This window comes from Equus asinus, chromosome 29 (assembly GCF_041296235.1).
Source record: "Equus asinus isolate D_3611 breed Donkey chromosome 29, EquAss-T2T_v2, whole genome shotgun sequence".
NCBI classification, from domain to species: domain Eukaryota; kingdom Metazoa; phylum Chordata; class Mammalia; order Perissodactyla; family Equidae; genus Equus; species Equus asinus.
The window spans coordinates 22,424,130-22,441,127 of record NC_091818.1 but is presented as its reverse complement, the minus strand read 5'-3'; the positions used below and the strand labels follow the sequence as shown (position 1 = coordinate 22,441,127).

The 16,998-nt window shown below is 35.6% G+C and overlaps 1 protein-coding gene across 5 annotated transcripts in view; it reads right to left on the bottom strand.

Moving 5' to 3' along the window:
- The window catches only part of MASTL (microtubule associated serine/threonine kinase like), a 42,706-nt gene that overhangs the window by 24,219 nt on the left and 1,489 nt on the right, over positions 1 to 16,998 (bottom strand). For all 5 annotated transcript variants that reach the window (XM_070501063.1, XM_014868240.3, XM_014868239.3 and 2 more), the window contains exons 2-6: positions 14,934 to 15,071; positions 6,631 to 6,770; positions 5,849 to 5,937; positions 1,993 to 2,099; positions 1,613 to 1,763 (exon numbers count right to left, since the gene is read on the bottom strand). In XM_070501063.1, the coding sequence (XP_070357164.1) occupies positions 1,613 to 1,763; positions 1,993 to 2,099; positions 5,849 to 5,937; positions 6,631 to 6,770; positions 14,934 to 15,071 (625 nt within the window). The remainder of the gene's footprint in view (positions 1 to 1,612; positions 1,764 to 1,992; positions 2,100 to 5,848; positions 5,938 to 6,630; positions 6,771 to 14,933; positions 15,072 to 16,998) is intronic.

Sequence of the window (16,998 nt, the reverse complement as noted above, 5' to 3'; positions counted from 1 at the left end):
TGGTACACAAATCCTCTCAATGGAATTCCTGAAACTCACTGGCCACTTGACTAAATTGCTCAGCTGCCTTTTCCCAGTAATATGGGCACTTGTGTCTAATCTAACACCATGTGATGCTGTATATTTGCTAATGAGTTCTTTCTGGATCACTGATATGATCAGACCATGCCCTACTTTGGACTTTTGATGGCTCCCCTTTCTCTACACTTAAATTCAAGCTCCCTGTCATGACACTTGATCTTTCTCCATCTACCTGCTAGGCTGCCTCTTCTATTGCACGTGCTTCCCAGCCTCACATAACACGTTTAGTCCCTACGTCTGAAGATGGAATATACTTCATGTGTCCACGCCTTTGCTTATGCCTCTATCTGAAACGCCCTTTTCCAATATACTTGGAGCTGTTAAATTCCTCCTTCTCTTTCTAGGCCCAGCTTGGCTGTTGCCATATCTTTATTTAGAACCATTCCTGATTTTCCCATTTAGCATTTATCACTTTGTATCATAATATCCCTTTTGTGGCATGTATTTTATAGGATTCTTGTTCTTCTCCCTTCATACCTGTAATCAGCACAAAATTACAAGCTCTTCTGAGGCAAGAACCTCTCTTAATCATTTTCATATTCACTCAAGCGACCAGCACTGTGCCCTGCACCCATCTAGTTCTGACTAGACTAAAAAATGACTGAGGTGATACAATAAGGCTATACATAACATCTGCATATTCCATATTTTAACAGTTTTCTCTTTATCACAGCTATATATATTTTTTCAGTCATTTTGATTTTCACAGAAGTGATTTTGGCAGAAGAAACAAGACTCATTGAATTAGGAGGAAAGGGTCAGTGGATAGACATTGTATCTGCAATCTCTACTTGACTTACCCACTAATAGTTTAACTAAACATTTTCAAATATTGGTTTTCTCATTTGTAAAAGGGATCTATCTATCTATCTATAGATAGATATCTCCTAAATATGTATAGATTTGAGGACCAAATTCAAAATGAGGTAACATCTCTGAAAACTAACACCAATTATTCTTTACAGCATCATTATTCACATTCCCAAGAGGAAGAACCTGAGTGCAGAGAACGAATTTGTCCGCTGCTGTTAACTGATAAAGGGTGAAGTGAAGCGCTGCACGAATCTTCCACTCTCCTCCTCTACTTCGTTTCTGTCTTTTATTGTGTGCTAATTTAAAAAACCGTATCTTTACTTCAACTATTTTCTTTGAAAATCTTTCGGAAGTAATTTTATAAAGGTACACAATATTATGGGTACTACATCTTCTCTATATAAGAATTCCATAGAAAAATATAGTGTATTTTGACATACACTACCAGTATAGTGAAATTTACCCAATGATCATTCCAATATTATAGCTAATTGGAGAATGTCTCCTTAGTTAGGCATTTTTTTCTGTTGACTTCAAGATCTGCAACAACTCCAGTCAGAATGGCACTCACGTGATGAAATATAGGAACGCCATAGACCGTTCAAATAGCTGCATTTCAAAATTATTAACTTGATATTAGAGATTTAAAAATTCAAAAACATTTTGTTCCTCAAAAGACACACTTAATGGAATAAGCTACCTTTTCTTTTATACTCACATGATTTTAATAGTTTGCTAGAATAAGGAGTAGTGTCCTCTTGATCTATCGACATAGGACAAGTCAGTCCTTGAGAAAGCTGCAATGTTTCAGATACATGGGTTGAAAAAATATTTGCAGAGTCTTGATTTTTTTCTGCAACTGGTGTGTACTATTAAAAAGAGAAAGACAAACACAAACGCTAAGATTTACCTTCACAAAAATACCACCTAAGTGCACAGAGTGCTATACCACCTGAGTAGATAAACTGTTAAAGTAACTCAACATGCTTGACACGTAAATTTATTTTGTTCATTTATTGAAAAAGAAAAGAATTTTAAGTTTTAAATGGCAATCAGGAAAGGGCATGTTATGTGAGTCTTTCCTTATCAAGTACTTACAAATCCCAAAGAGCTGATGAGAGATAATACTTGTCCTGGGGTTCTTGAATAATCTTGTCTAGGTTTAGCCATTGATGGTGTTGTAAGGATATCCATCATATTGATATCTATGTATGAAAGAAAAGTAGATGAAATCCTTTAAAAACTCCAACAGTCATTGACTAAGTCAATAATGATCTGTTCTGAACTTGGCCCCTCTTTCCACATTATCTACAAAATTAGCTTGTGTAAGACGAATAAACTGAGGGAAGCCACCATGCCACAGAGTAAACAAATACAACCAAGTAGACAGAGAATGACAAATACTGTATGATCTCTCTCATATATGGACTCTAAAAAACAAAACAAAGCAAAACAAAGCCAAGCTCATAGATACAAAGAACAGATTGGTGGATGCCAGAGGTGAGGGTGGACGGTGGGAAATGGGTGAAAAGGGTCAAAAAGTAAAAAAGTTAAAATTAAAAAAAAATTTCCCTATAAAAAAAAAAGCAATGATTGAAATCATTAAAGCTTGATAGAACTGAGTCTTGCTCTGGAATGAATAGAACACAGTATAATGACCCAAAGTCTTAGCTTTTTATGGAGTACTCAGTCACTAAACAAGACTGTTATCTGACTGGCAACGAGATAATTCTTGGCAAATCAAATATCAGAAAAGGAGGTGGTAAGAAAAACTAAGAAAGGAATCAAGATATTGGGCACAGAAATTAAACTTCAATATCTGAATCTATTTAAGAAATTAATACAAATTATAGGCCCCTCATGTTAATTAACTTGTGCAAGTGTAGGTCAAGATAGAAACTGACACAGATTTTTACCAGGTTTCAGTGCATAACATTGTCAAATAATTCAACAATAGTAATATCATACTATTGTCGTCAGATATCAAAAATGGTAAGAGAAGTGGAGTACTTTGTACATGGTATAAGACTTTCACCCTTATAAGAGTACCTTTTAAAGGCAGACTGAAAGTTTGAATGTAACAAATTTCATTTATACCTACCTCACATTGATGAAGCAATAAGGACCAATAGGATACAGTAAACATCTTAAAGAATATTTTACAATTTAAATGTTAAAAAATACTATGGCAATGATTCCTTGGATTTGACTCCAAAAGCACAGGCAAAAGCAAAAATAGACAAATGGGACTATATCAAACTTAAAAACTTCTGCACACCAAAAGAAACAATCAACAGAATGAAAAGACGACCTACAGAACGGGAGAAAATGTTGGCAAGTGGTTTATCTGATAAGGTATTAATATACAGACTATATAAAGAACCACAATTCAACAACAACAAAAACCAGATAATCTAATTAAAAAGGACTTGGATAGACATTTCTCCAAAGAAGATATACAAATGATCAACATGCTTATGAAAAGATGCTCAATATTAGTAATCAATAGAAAAATACAAATCAAAACTACAATGAAATATTACCTTACATCCATTAGGATGGCCACTATCAAAAAACAGAAAATAAGAAGTGTTGGCAAGGATGTAGAGAAATTGGAACCCTCGTGCATTGCTGGTAGGAATGTGAGATAGTGTAGCCACTACGGAAAAAACAAGGAAGTTTCCTCAAAAAATTAAAAACAGAATTACTGTATGATCTAGCAATTCCACTGCGAGGTGGAATTGAAAGCAGGGTTTCTTAGAGAGATTTACACACTCATGTTCATTGCAGCATCATTCACAATAGCCAAGAAGTATAAGCAACCCAAATGTCTATTGACAGGTGAATGGATAAAGGAAATGTTGCATGTATACATAATAGAATATTATTTGGCCTTAAAAAAGTAGGAAATCTTGTCATATGCTACAATATGGATGAATCTTGAGGACATTATGCTAAGGATATGTCAGTCACAGAAAGACAAATATTGTATGATTCTACTTATATGAAGTATCTAAAGTAATCAAACTCACAGACACAGAAAGTAGCATTGTCAATGCCAGGGCTAGGGGGAGGGAAAGATGGGATACAGAGATTCAGTTGCACATGGTGAAAAAGTTCTAGACATCTGTTGCACAACAATGTGAATGTGGGTAACACTACTGCACTGTACACTTAAAAACGGTTAAGAAGGTAAATTTTATGAGTTTTTTATGACTCATAGAAAGTTATGTTTTTACCAGAATCAAAGAAGAAAGAAAGAAACCAAATTCAGAAAGAGCTGTATGCTCAAAGATGTTTATCATAATATTATTTATATTAACCTAAGTGTACAATTTTTGGGAGTCATCTCTAAACTTAATCATGAGATATGAAAAAAATAAAAACTATTAAACTGTTATAAAAATAATTTAAATTCATCAATAATATCACCCTAATACAAAATGTTTCTCATTTGTGATTTTTTCCAATATCTTATCTGGAGATAGATTTGCCTCACAATTAAAAAAATGTTTCGATTTTAGGGTCTGGCCTGGTGGCATAGTGGTTAAATTTGCATGCTCTGCTTTAGTGGCCCTGGGTTCGTAGGTTCGGATCACAGGCACAGACCTAGCACCACTCATCAAGCCATGCTGTGGCAGCATCTCACATAAAATAGAGGAAGATTGGCACAGATGTTAACTCAGCGATAATCTTCTTCAAGCAAAAAGAAGAGGAGTGGCAACAGATGTTAGCTCAGGGCCAATCTTCCTCACCAAAAAAAAAAAAACCCACAAAAACAAAAAACCAGTTTAGATTTTAGAAAGGTTATGTGATAAATAGCATGGAACATCTCTAGTAGCATCTCATCCAGCAACCTGTACTCAAATATTATTACAGCTGTGAAAAGTATGAGTAGTTATGTGAAGTAGGATTAATAAAAACTATAAACAGCACACATCAGCTCAGGTCAGATTTTACCAAACATATGAAAAACCTTTAAGTATTCAAAACTTTCTGAAACTTGTATTCATTTTCAAATAATTATAATCCCATGGTTTATAACTTATAAGCCAAATTTTGGGTTCTACTGTTCATTTATTTCCATCCTCTACCATTTTAATAGATAATACAATATGCTACCAAGTCACTAAGATATCATTTACCCATGTTTCTATGACAAACACAACTAATTTCTAATTTCTCCCTATTAGAAACAATGCTGCTACAAATAATTTTATTCATATATTTTGTTCTTTTGAACCATTCCTTTAGAATAAATTCCAAGACACAAGTCACTAAGTCAAAGAGAATTAAAACCTTTTGTTTCTTAAATACATCGGTAGATTTTGTTTGGAAAGCACTGTGCTAATGTACAGAGTCCCCAGAAAAACTGACCATGCTTTTTGCAGTCTTATCAATACTGGATCTTTGTTCTCTCTCTCTCTTTTTGGCTAGCTTAGTAGTGTAAAAATGATTCATATATTATTTTTAAATTAGCATTTCTTTCATTACTACTAGTGAAATAACATACTTCCATATATATGTATGTGTGAAGTATGTGTTCATTTTCTTTGCCCCTTATTTATCAAGGTCTTGGTGGCGGTCACGTACATTTGAATAAGTGCTTTAGGTATTAATTGTTTATCAAATTATAGTTATTTTAGTTATTTTACTGAGTTTAATTGGTCAGAACAAGTTTCAGTAGGGAAAAAAAGCCAGAAGAATGGAAACTGTGAGTTCTTTGAAGATCCAAAGATCTTCAAGGATCTTTGAGGATTTAAGAATAATTATTCCCATTTTTCATCTTTAATGGAAAGAAAATACCATTATACCTTTCTAGTCTATTTTGGAACACAGGATCATCAAATTTTCTTCATTATAAACTAACAAAAAAACCGGTATAAGTTAATGAAATGTAGTCTCTAAAATTTGTTGGATATTTAAAAAGGTACTTACCCGCTATTTTTCTTACCTCTATTCAAAGTAACTTTGGAAAGGCCAAAATCTGTTAGTTTAATATGACCTTCATTGGAAATAAGCATATTGTCTGGTTTCAAATCCCTGCATATACAAAGACAAATAGCTGATAACCAAAAAGGAGCTAGTGTTGATGTTAGAATTACCAGGGGCAAAAACCAGAAAGTTACAGAAGAATCAAATCCTATTTATTTTCTGTAAAATAAGGCACTCATTGCTGGCTTTGAAAGTGCAGAAAACAACTTTTAAGAGAAAACCATCTTTTATATATAGAATTTACAAGAAAGTTAATTGGTTTAACGCTAGATTATCTTTGACATTATTTATTAGATATTCCACTAAAATAAACAAATCTTATTACATAAAATAAACCTCAAACCAGGTCAAATCATATTTCTCTTTTACAAGGAGGGTAAGATTAAGCCTTTAATAGAGAAGATCCCCTTAACCTGACTTTCTTTGCACAGAGCAAAATGTTAGAAATCAGCTGGGATTATACAATTCAGCACTTTTGTATGATGGTAAAAGAGTAGAAAAAAGATTAATATTCTTCACAATAAAATGGTATACCCACGGTCAAAGCAACATATTCAAAACACACAGGGAGACAAAAGAAGAGTTGATGGAATTTCTAAACTCACACAGGTTACTACTAAATTTTGGATAACCTGGATATATGGGCAAGTGGTTATGGAAATATTTAAGACTCAAATATTTAATACATAATTTGATTATTTATACTTTTAAGTAATAGTTTGGAGAAAAGTCAGTCTTTACCTGTGGATGATTCTATGTCTGTGAAGATAGTCTAGAGCCAATGCTACTTCAGAAATATATTTCACAGCCATCTCTTCATCAAAATAACCATACATATGTAGGAGAGACTTGACATCCCCACCAATGAGATATTCCATTACCTATCAAAAATACAAATGGTGCAAAATAAACTAATATGATTACTTTAAAAATACACTATTTGAGCGTTACAGTTATACATTTTTAGCATGGTTCTGTAACAGGTACGTTTTCTTGGTATCATTCAGTACACATTAATACCAGGTTTGCTCATGTTGCCATATAGTTTTTTAAATTTAAATTAAACTGTTTAGTCTGAACAAAAATCCAGACTTACAGAAACAGTGTAAGAATAATGGAATGATTTCCCATATAATCTTCAGTAGATTCACCGATTGTTAGCATTTTGCCACATTTGCTTTCCTCTCCACAAATATGAATAAAAAATAAATAATATTTGTTAATCGTTAGCATAATTGTTACATAATAACGTAACACAGTTATTAAAATCATTAATATAAATATCTTATACACATGCATTTCTGTTCAGACTACACAGTGTAATTTAAAAAATAGGCCAACATTAGTAACTGGTATTGTATAACTTTCAAATTTTTGCTGAGTAATTTGAGAATAAAGTTGGAGAGATCACGACCTATCATCACTAAATTCTTCATCATGTGTCGCCTAACAAGGACATTCTTACATAACTACAGCATAATAAAACTCAAGGATTTTAAAGCAAATATCACATTACCATCTAAAGTACAGTCCACATTCCAATTTCTCTGAAAATCTCAATATTGTCCCTGATAGCATCCCTACTCATTCCCCACGCATGGATCACACACGGCATTTAGCTGTCACGTCTCTTAAGTCTTCTTCAACCTGGAATAGTATTTTGCCTTTTTTGGGGGGGGTGCAGTGGGAGCAGTCTTTCATGACCCAGTCTTGACATCTGATTGTTTCCTCAGGGTTCAATTCAGGTTATGAATTTTTGGCAGGACACTACATACGTGATGTTGAGTCCTTCTTAGTGATTCCCCCAGATGAGACACCTAACATCAGTGTGTTCCATTACTGGTGATGTTAACTTTGATCACTTAGTTAAGGTGGTGACTTTCAGATCTCTTCATTGAAGAAGTGCTTTTTTTCCCCATTTGTAATTAATAAGTAATCTGGGGGAAGATACCTTGAAACTATGTGAACAACAACAAAAAAACCAACAACCCAATTAAAAAATGGGAAAGAGATCTGAACAGAGATTTCTCCAAAGAAGATATACAGATGGCCAACAGGCATATGAAAAAATGCTCAACATCATTAGCTATCAGGGAAATGCAAATCAAAACTACAATGAGGTATCACCTCACTCCGGTCAGAATGGCTATAATTAAAAGACAGGAAACAACAAGTGTTGGAGAGGGTGTGGAGAGAAGGGAACCCTTGTTCACTGCTGGTGGGAGTGCAAACTGGTGCAGCTACTATGGAAAGCAGTATGGAGTATCCTCAGAAAATTAAGAATAGATCTACCATATGATCCAGCTATTCTACTGCCGGGTATTTATCCAAAGAATTTGAAAACACAAAGGCATAAAGATACACGCACTCCTATGTTCATTGCAGCAGTATACACAATAGACAAGACTTGGAAGCAACCTAGGTGCCCATCAAGGGACGAATGGATAAAGAAGATGTGGTATTGGCAAAAACATCCAAAACCAAGAACGACAAATGTTGGAGAGGTTGTGGAGAAAGAGGAACCCTCATACACTGTTGGTGGGAATGCAAACTGGTACAGCCACTATGGAAAACAGTATGGAGATTTCTCAAAAAGTTAAAAATAGAAATACCCTATGACCCAGCCATCCCATTACTGGGTATCTATCCTAAGAACCTGATATCAGATATCTCAAGAGTCCGTTGCACCCCTATGTTCATCGCAGCATTATTTACAATAGCCAAGACGTGGAACCAGCCTACATGCCCAGAAACTGATGATTGGATAAAGAAGATGTGGTATATATACACAATGGAATACTACTCAGCCATAAAAAAAGACGAAATTGGCCCATTCACAACAATGTGGATGGACCTCGAGGGCATTATGTTAAGCGAAATAAGTCAGTCAGAGAAAGACGAACTCTATATGACTCCACTCATAGGTGGAAATTAGTATATTGAGAAGGAGATCTGATCGGTGGTTACCAGGGAAAAGGGGGGGTGGGGGGAGGGCACGGAGGGGGTAGTGGTGTACCCACAACATGACTAACAAAAATGTACAACTGAAATTTCACAAGCCTGTAATCCATCATAACATTAATAAAAAAAAAAAAAAGCATAAATTGTAAAAAAAAAAAAAAAAAAAAAAAAAAAGAAGATGTGGTATTTATACACAGTGTAATACTACTCAGCCATAAGAAATGAGGAAATCCAGCCATTTGTGACATGGATGGTCCTAGAGGGTATTATGCTGAGTGAAATTAGTCAGAGGGAGAAAGTCAAATACGTATGATCTCACTCATAAGTAAAAGATAAAAACAACAACAAACACATAGCAATGGAGATTGGATTGGTGGTTACCATAGGGGAAAGGGGGGGAGGGCAAAAGGGGTGATTGGGCTCACATGTGAGGGGATGGACTATAATTAGTTTTTGGGTGGTGAACATGATGTAATCTACACAGAATTCGAAATATATTATGATGTACATCTGAAAGCTAAATAATGTTATAACCCAATGCTACTTCAATTAAAAAATTAATTAAATAAAACAAAAGTAGAGGAAGATGGGCACGGATATTAGCTCAGGGCCAGTCTTCCTCAGCAAAAAAAGGTTTGGCAGCAGATGTTAGCTCAGGGCTCAACTTCCTCAAAAAAAAAAAAAATCTGTCTTCTCTTAAGTCAGAACATTCAAGATATTTACAAAAATACAAAATATGACATTATTCTCACTATTTTTTGGACAATATAGCTATTTTTAATTAAAAATGTGTTATAACGTAAAAATAAATAAATAATAAATAAAAATAAAAAACAAAAACAAACAAACAAAAAAGGAACTATGTAAATGACCTGTCCCACAAACTTTCAAGCAATGACTTTAGCATCACGTGACTATAGACGATTCTTGCCCGAATCCATTATTGCTATGTGGTTGCAAAGCTAGACATTATTCTCAAAATTTTCTATAGTCTTAATACCATTTAGTGAAATACAGCCTAAGAACTTAACAAAGTCATTTCTTTCCTGTTTAGGTCAGTAGTTTCCCTGGTACATAGAGATTAGTTAATATTTGTTGATGAGGTCAATCATTAAATATTTACTAAACAGAAAATCTGTGCTTCATACTGTGCTAGCACTGGGAAAACAAGCATGAATAAAATGTAGTCACTGTACTTAAAGAGTTTATAATCCAGTGCAGGGAAATAAGTAAACAGATACTGTATTTGAGCTTATGAGAATACTTATTTTCTTTACATCCTCATCAACGATTATCAATCTTTTTTATCTTTGCCAAACTAAAGAAGAAAAAATGGAGTTGTTCAAATACTTACGTTACTTACATTTACGGAGATTTAGCATCTTTACACTGTTTCTGTTTTTTATATTTCTTCTGTGAACAACTTATTCTATTTTTTGCCCATTTTTCTACTGGGGTGTTTATCCTTTCTTACTGATTGGTAAAATCTATTTACACAGTAGTAAAATTAGCCCTTTGTCTGTCTTCTGGACAATATTTCCCCAAACTTGTCATGTGACTATGTATATAGTATTTTGTGTCAACATAGGCTTTATTTTCTACTTAGTAAGACCCGCACCATTCTATGATTATAAAAATATTCACATAAGTTTTCTTCTGGTACTAGCATGAATTCCCTTTTTCATGTAGAAATTTCTGATATTAAAGGGGAACAAATAAACCTAGCACTAGATCAAGTTTCATAACCACACAGAGAATTATTTCAAGTGACTTCAAAAAACAGAATCCTGACAGTACATCCCAAGGACAAAAAGAACTGCAAAAAAATCCTAAATTGAATCCAGTTATTTTAGTGTTAGTAAAACAATATTGGTATTGTTATTTTGAAAATATTAGATATACATATGCTGTAAGTTAAAGCAAATAAGTAGTTATGTCAATGTTTTTAGGAACCCAGATTCTCAGGGTAAAAGAATACAAATGGGGGCCAGCCCGCTGGCGTAGTGGTTAAGTTTGTGTGCTCCACTTCAGCGGCCTGGGGTTCACAGGTTCGGATGCCAGGCATGGACCCAGCACAGCTCGTCAAGCCATGGCATCGCACAAAAAATAGAAAACTGGTACAGATGTTAGCTCAGCGACAATCTTCCTCAAGCAAAAAGAGGAAGATTGGCAACAGATGTTAGCTCAGGGCCAATCACCCGCATTAAAAAAAATACAAATGTTTTTTTCAAAATATTTTTATATTTTATACATTTTTCAAAGATATTAAGTAAAAATTCTATCATCAGCGTGAACTCATGATAAATCATGTACTTTCTATAAAAATATGTATTTCCTAGTCTGTCCACTAAAAGGAATGACAACCCAATGAACCTAAAGTTCACTGCTAAAAGCAATGAACTTTACTAATCACTACCACCTAGATTGTGGTCTCTAAACACTATTTCCCAATAAAATGAGAAGCTACACCTCCTTGCCCAGGCCTAGTACATTTACAAAATGAGCCTTAAATATCTGGTCATTCCAGAAAGCAAGAAAGCTATCAGAATACTAGGATAGTAGAAAAAGACAAAGATATGAACTGAAGGGGCTCCCAATCACTAAAGATGGGACAATTTAAACACAGAAAATAATGACTGCAGTGGATTAAAACACATCAAACCTATAAAATTCCATGGATTCATAAAGACACTAAAAAAACACACTTATTTGGAGGTTGCTCTTCTGAAAACTGGTGACGAAAGGAAAAGAATCAACCATTATTTATTCTGCCTTCCTCATCCAAGCTGTATTTCAGAGTGATGAATTACACGATAAGGGAAAGTTCTTTACAGAAGAATTCTAGTTAATAAAAGCTAAAGGAATAACAGGATTTGAAAACTCATCATTTTGCAAACTTTAATAAAAGAATCCAGGCAATGAATTAAAGGATGCCAAAACCATTACATGAAAGGTTGATGGGGGGTAGGAAATAGATGAAACAAATTTGGCAAAATATTGGTAACTGTTGAACTTAGGTGATAGACACATGTGGGTTCATTACATTAATCTTTCAATTTTCGTGTATGTTTGAACGTTTCCATAATAAACATTTTCATCTTTATGCTCCTTGTACCTAGCATGGTACCTGGCACATAGTAGCCAATTATTTGTTGTTATTGTGGCTGCGTTCAGTCATACCTTCTCTCTCTGCCTCAAACTAGCTTCCTATTTCTAGGAAATATTTGTTTTGTCTAAAGCAGTGCTTCTAACACTTTAACGTGCCTGGGATCTCATGAAAATTCTGATTCCGGTTCAGCAGATTTGGTGTGGGGTCTGAGATTCTGCATTTCTAATAAGCTTGCAGATGATGCTGACACTACCTAGCTGTGGACTACACTTTGAGTGTCAAGGATGTAGACCAGTGATGAAGTTGGAAGATAAGATATGGTCCCCTACCCAATTTCAGGAAAAGGAAATCAAAAATACTATAGCTGTTTACTTATTCCACTAATTCTGGGACAGAAGCACTGAAAAAAACTACCAAGTTGAGCATTTTGACTCAGCCCTTCAACCACCACTGTTAGACCAGGGTTGGGGAAACTCCTGCTGCCACAAGGCTAAGTCAGGGTTGATGCCAGAGCCAGTCATGGCATTGGGGAAGGCAACACCCTGCATACGAAACAGTATGTGGTAAAGGCATTAGAGATGCCAGGCAGAAGTGAAGGATTAAACAGTCCCCCCACTTCTTTGGAAATGAGATAAAAGAATGTTTCCTTCTTTTTCTGTAAAGAGCCAGACAGTAAACATTCTAGGCTTCGTGAGCCATATGATCTGTGTTGCAATGACTTCACTCTTCTGTTGTAGCTCAAGAGCAGCCATAGATAATATATAAACAAAAGGATGTGGCTGTGTTCCACTAGAACTTTATTTATTCACTGAAATTCAAATTTCATACAATTTTCATGTATCGCAAAATATTATTCTTCTTTTGGTTTGTCCAATGTTTTCAAACTGCAAAAACTATTCTGAGCTCACAGGCTGTACAGAAACAGTGGGCCAGATGTGGCTCATGGGCCAGTTTGCCAATCACTGGCTTAAGAGATGGAAAGTCAGTTATTCTTATAGTATTTGGTTTTTATCTTCTTACTGATACTATATATATTTTTTTGACTCACTCAGACAGCGAATCATCCTAAAAAGTAGAACCCTATCTTGTGCTTGCTCAGAACCTAGGGGTCTCCTGAGGGGCTGTCTTTAAATCCGCTCTGATACAAATTTCTATCTTTACTCCAACATCTTTCCTCCTAGCATTACCAGGTCTTATCTCCCATAGAGAAGGTCATTACAACAAGGTACTGCAATTCATGCTAAGGTCTTCATTGGAGTGTAGTTTAGAACAGTAACAAAACTAAGCAGTTAAAAACACCCCAAACCAACTCATCAAAAGAGTTCATGTTAGAGAAATTATAAAATTCACAAATAAATCTACGTAATTCTCTGCAGTCATTAAAAAGGATGAAGTCACCACTAAGTGGGAAAAAATAGATAGAAGAATAATATTTACAATATGATCACATTTCATGCATTCCTTTAAACAACTGTGGTTTGTAAGAAACTATTTATCCTAAATTAGTCCTAATGCAAAAAAGGTAGTCACCATTGTCCTAAAGAAACTTTTTACTCTCCAAAGTTTTCTGGCCTTCCCATTAAATCTTTGCAACCACTTTTAACATCAGTCTAAGAATACTCACAGATTTACTGAAAGACTAGAAATGGATTTCACCATCAGGTGCCAAAAGACTCTTAGACTAGACTCTATTTTTATAAACTATCCTGAATTTTTAGGTCTTTAGCTTGAAGCTGGATATCATATTCTTCCATATTAGAAGTCTATTCAGTTTCAAGCTTTTGGTGTAGCAAAAAGTTGAAGTGTGGCACAGTTATGTTCCAGAGTTGCAAGATAGCTTTAGCATATGGAGAATAAAAGGTTGCACTCCTGAAGGTAGTCAAATTATGAAAGGAGTGAGGCTCCTGCTGATAAACACACAAATCTCACATCTAAAATCAACATCCTAAAGACCGATTCATTCACAGAAAACCCTTTGTACATACTAAACAGAAGCTATTGGAGTTACAAACATTTAACCCACAGACCATCTCTGAAATCAGAAGACTCTCTAGAATTTACAGGTAAAATATCCTCACCTATTCCTGGCCCCCTCAAATTGCTCATTAGAATTAAGAGTGTAAGCTGCTGCTTTAAATGAAAATCAAGCAACTCTCAAAGTCCACACACCCCAAATCCACCACTTTCTAATATCTTTCCTTATTATACACCAAACTTTACATAATATTTCTATCATATGTCCTTTACTTACCAAATATTTTTAGCACTATGTGCCAGACACTGTTGTACATGCTTTATATTAACCTACTGAAATTTTGTAACAACCTTTGAGATAGGTAATATTATCTCCATTTTGCAGATGAAGAAACTGAGGTGTGATGGTTAATTTTGTCTCAACTTGGCTAAGCAATGGTACCTAGATATTTGGTGAAACATCAATCTAAATGTTGCACGAAGCTATTTTTCAGATGAGATTAACATTTAAATTAGTAGACTTTGGCTAAAAGCTGATTATCCTCCATAATGTAGGTGGGTCTTATCCAATCAGTTGAAGGCCTTAATAGAAAAAAGATTGAGGTGTTGCCCTCTGTGCCCCCACCACCTCCCCCACCAAGAAGAGGGATTTCTGCCTCTACTCTGCCTTTGGACTTGAGCTGCAACATCAACTCTTTCCTGGGTCGACAGCCAACTGGCCTACCCTGCAAAGTCCAGACTTGCCAGCCCCCACAATCATATAGGGCAACTCCTTAAAAATAAATCCCACTCTCTCTACACACACACACCCTATTAGTTATTTTTCTCTGGAGAACCCTGACTAATAAAACAGGCAAGGTAATTTGGCCAAGGTCATACAGCAAGTAAGTGCAAGAGCTGGAATTCAAACCCATGTACTCTGAACCCAGAGACTGTATTCTTAAGCCACTGGGTTCAGCGATGGCTGAATGAAGAAAAACATGTGAAATTATTTACTCACCAAGTAGACATTGTTTGTTGACTGCAGTGAATAGTACAAATGGACAATGAAAGGACTTTTGCTTAGTGCCAGGGCATCCCTCTCCGCCTGCACCTGATGAGTCATATTTTTGTTGATCATGTCTGCTTTCTTGACAACCTGTAGTAGAAACACAGAACGTGATAACATGACACATTCATTTTTTATTACTAAAGGTTCTCAGGTTTCAAAGTTGCCATCATGAAGACAACCAGAGAGAGAAAAGATAAAGGTCATTTGGATTTCACATTGCCATCAGGAAACTGCCAGAAAAACAGCTAATATGGTGAAGACAAAAACAAACTTTCTTCAACATAGAACTACTTATCTTGGTATCAAGCAGCAAAAGTATCACATCCCTTTTGAGAAGGAAAAAGAAGTAAACAAATGCTCCCTGACTGCCCTACATATTCGTATAAAAAAAATTCTGTTCTGCTGTCCTTATAACCAAGACAAAAGATAGCAATGTTCCTAATCAGCCCCCAGATCATCAGCAACGTCAGCCCAGGGAAATAGCAGCTGGTAAATTTTTTTCACTTCTGATTCTTTGATGCATGGGAATAGATTCAGAAAGAGAAGGCTGTAGGAAGTTTGCCTAGAAAAAAAAATCTTAAGAATGGTTAGAACTACTGAAACTTAACAGTCTCAAATGCTGTCCTATAGAAAATAATAACTAATCACTCTTTTCAAGGTTCAAGGTAATCGGTATGGAAGCAGAACTACAATCTACAGCAAAACTGGAGCACTAAACCGAATAGCCAGTAACACTGAGATCAATTCTCAGGATGATTACAAGAAAAAAAAAGTCATATTTTTTCCAAAGATTCATTAGAGTATTTAATAGAATCGTTAATGCACTGTAAATTCTAGCCTTACATCCTTTCCATAAGAAAACCGAGGGAAATTGACAAAGCCAGTCTGGAGCCTGATGTCACCCGTATTCCACCAGACTGAAAGCTTTATGAGGCCATGTTTGTTTTGTTCACCACTGTACTTGAGATCCTACACACAAAGGGGATGCTCAACAAATATTTATCGAAAAAATGAATTGGTGTTTTCATTTCAACAACTGATAATGACATTAGTAAGTACAGTAGAAGAAAAAGCAAAAAATCTTGGGAACATATGAAGCAAGGCAGAATTAATTTCAGTGGGGTAGGTCTGAAATGTCAGGGAAGGTGTGAAGGCGAGCTAAGATGAACCTTAATACATAAACAGCATAGGTGGAGAAGAGCAGAGAAGGGCAGAAGAAAAGCACTTAAGGAGGAACCAGCATAAACATAAGCTCAGAAGCAAGACAATACGTGGCATTGGATTAGCCAATTGTCTGGAGTGGCTAGAACATAGGACATGTGGAAGAGAGAGTGGAAGTTTAGAACCAGACCTTGGAGAATGACCGCTTTTCCAAGGAGTCTGGACTTTAGTTTGCATATCACAGTCTAAGGAATGGATGGAAAAATATGTAGCGATTCCATTTAGGGGCCTATTCCAATAGACTAGGTATGGAAATGAAGGCATAATGAATGTCAAAAACATCATGTCAAGTGAAAAAAGCCAGATGCAAAAGACCACATATTGCATGATTCTATCTATATGCAATGTCCAGAAAAGGAAAACCTAGAGATAAAAAGTAGATTGGTGGTTACTCGGGGCTAGAGGTGTTAAGGGATGAGGCACTGCAGATGGGCAGGAGAGGTCTTCTCAGGGTGATGGAAAGGCTGGCTTGTGGTGATGGTTACTCAATCTTTAATTTACTAAAAACTGAACTGTAAAAGAAAGAAGGAAGGAAGGGAGGGAGGGAAGGGGGAAGGAGGGAAGGAGGCAAGGAAGGAAAGAAGGAAGGAAGGGAGAAAAAACAAAGTCCCATACTTGGGCAGATTTTGGAATAGAATGGAGGAGGTAATAAGAATGAATATGAGACAGAATTGACAGGATTAGTTGAGAGGATATACAGAGGAAGCAGAGGAAAGTTAAAATGACTCAAGTGTCTAGCCTGAATGGCCAGGACAAAGGTGGTGTCATTAAATGGAGAGAGGGAACACGGGAG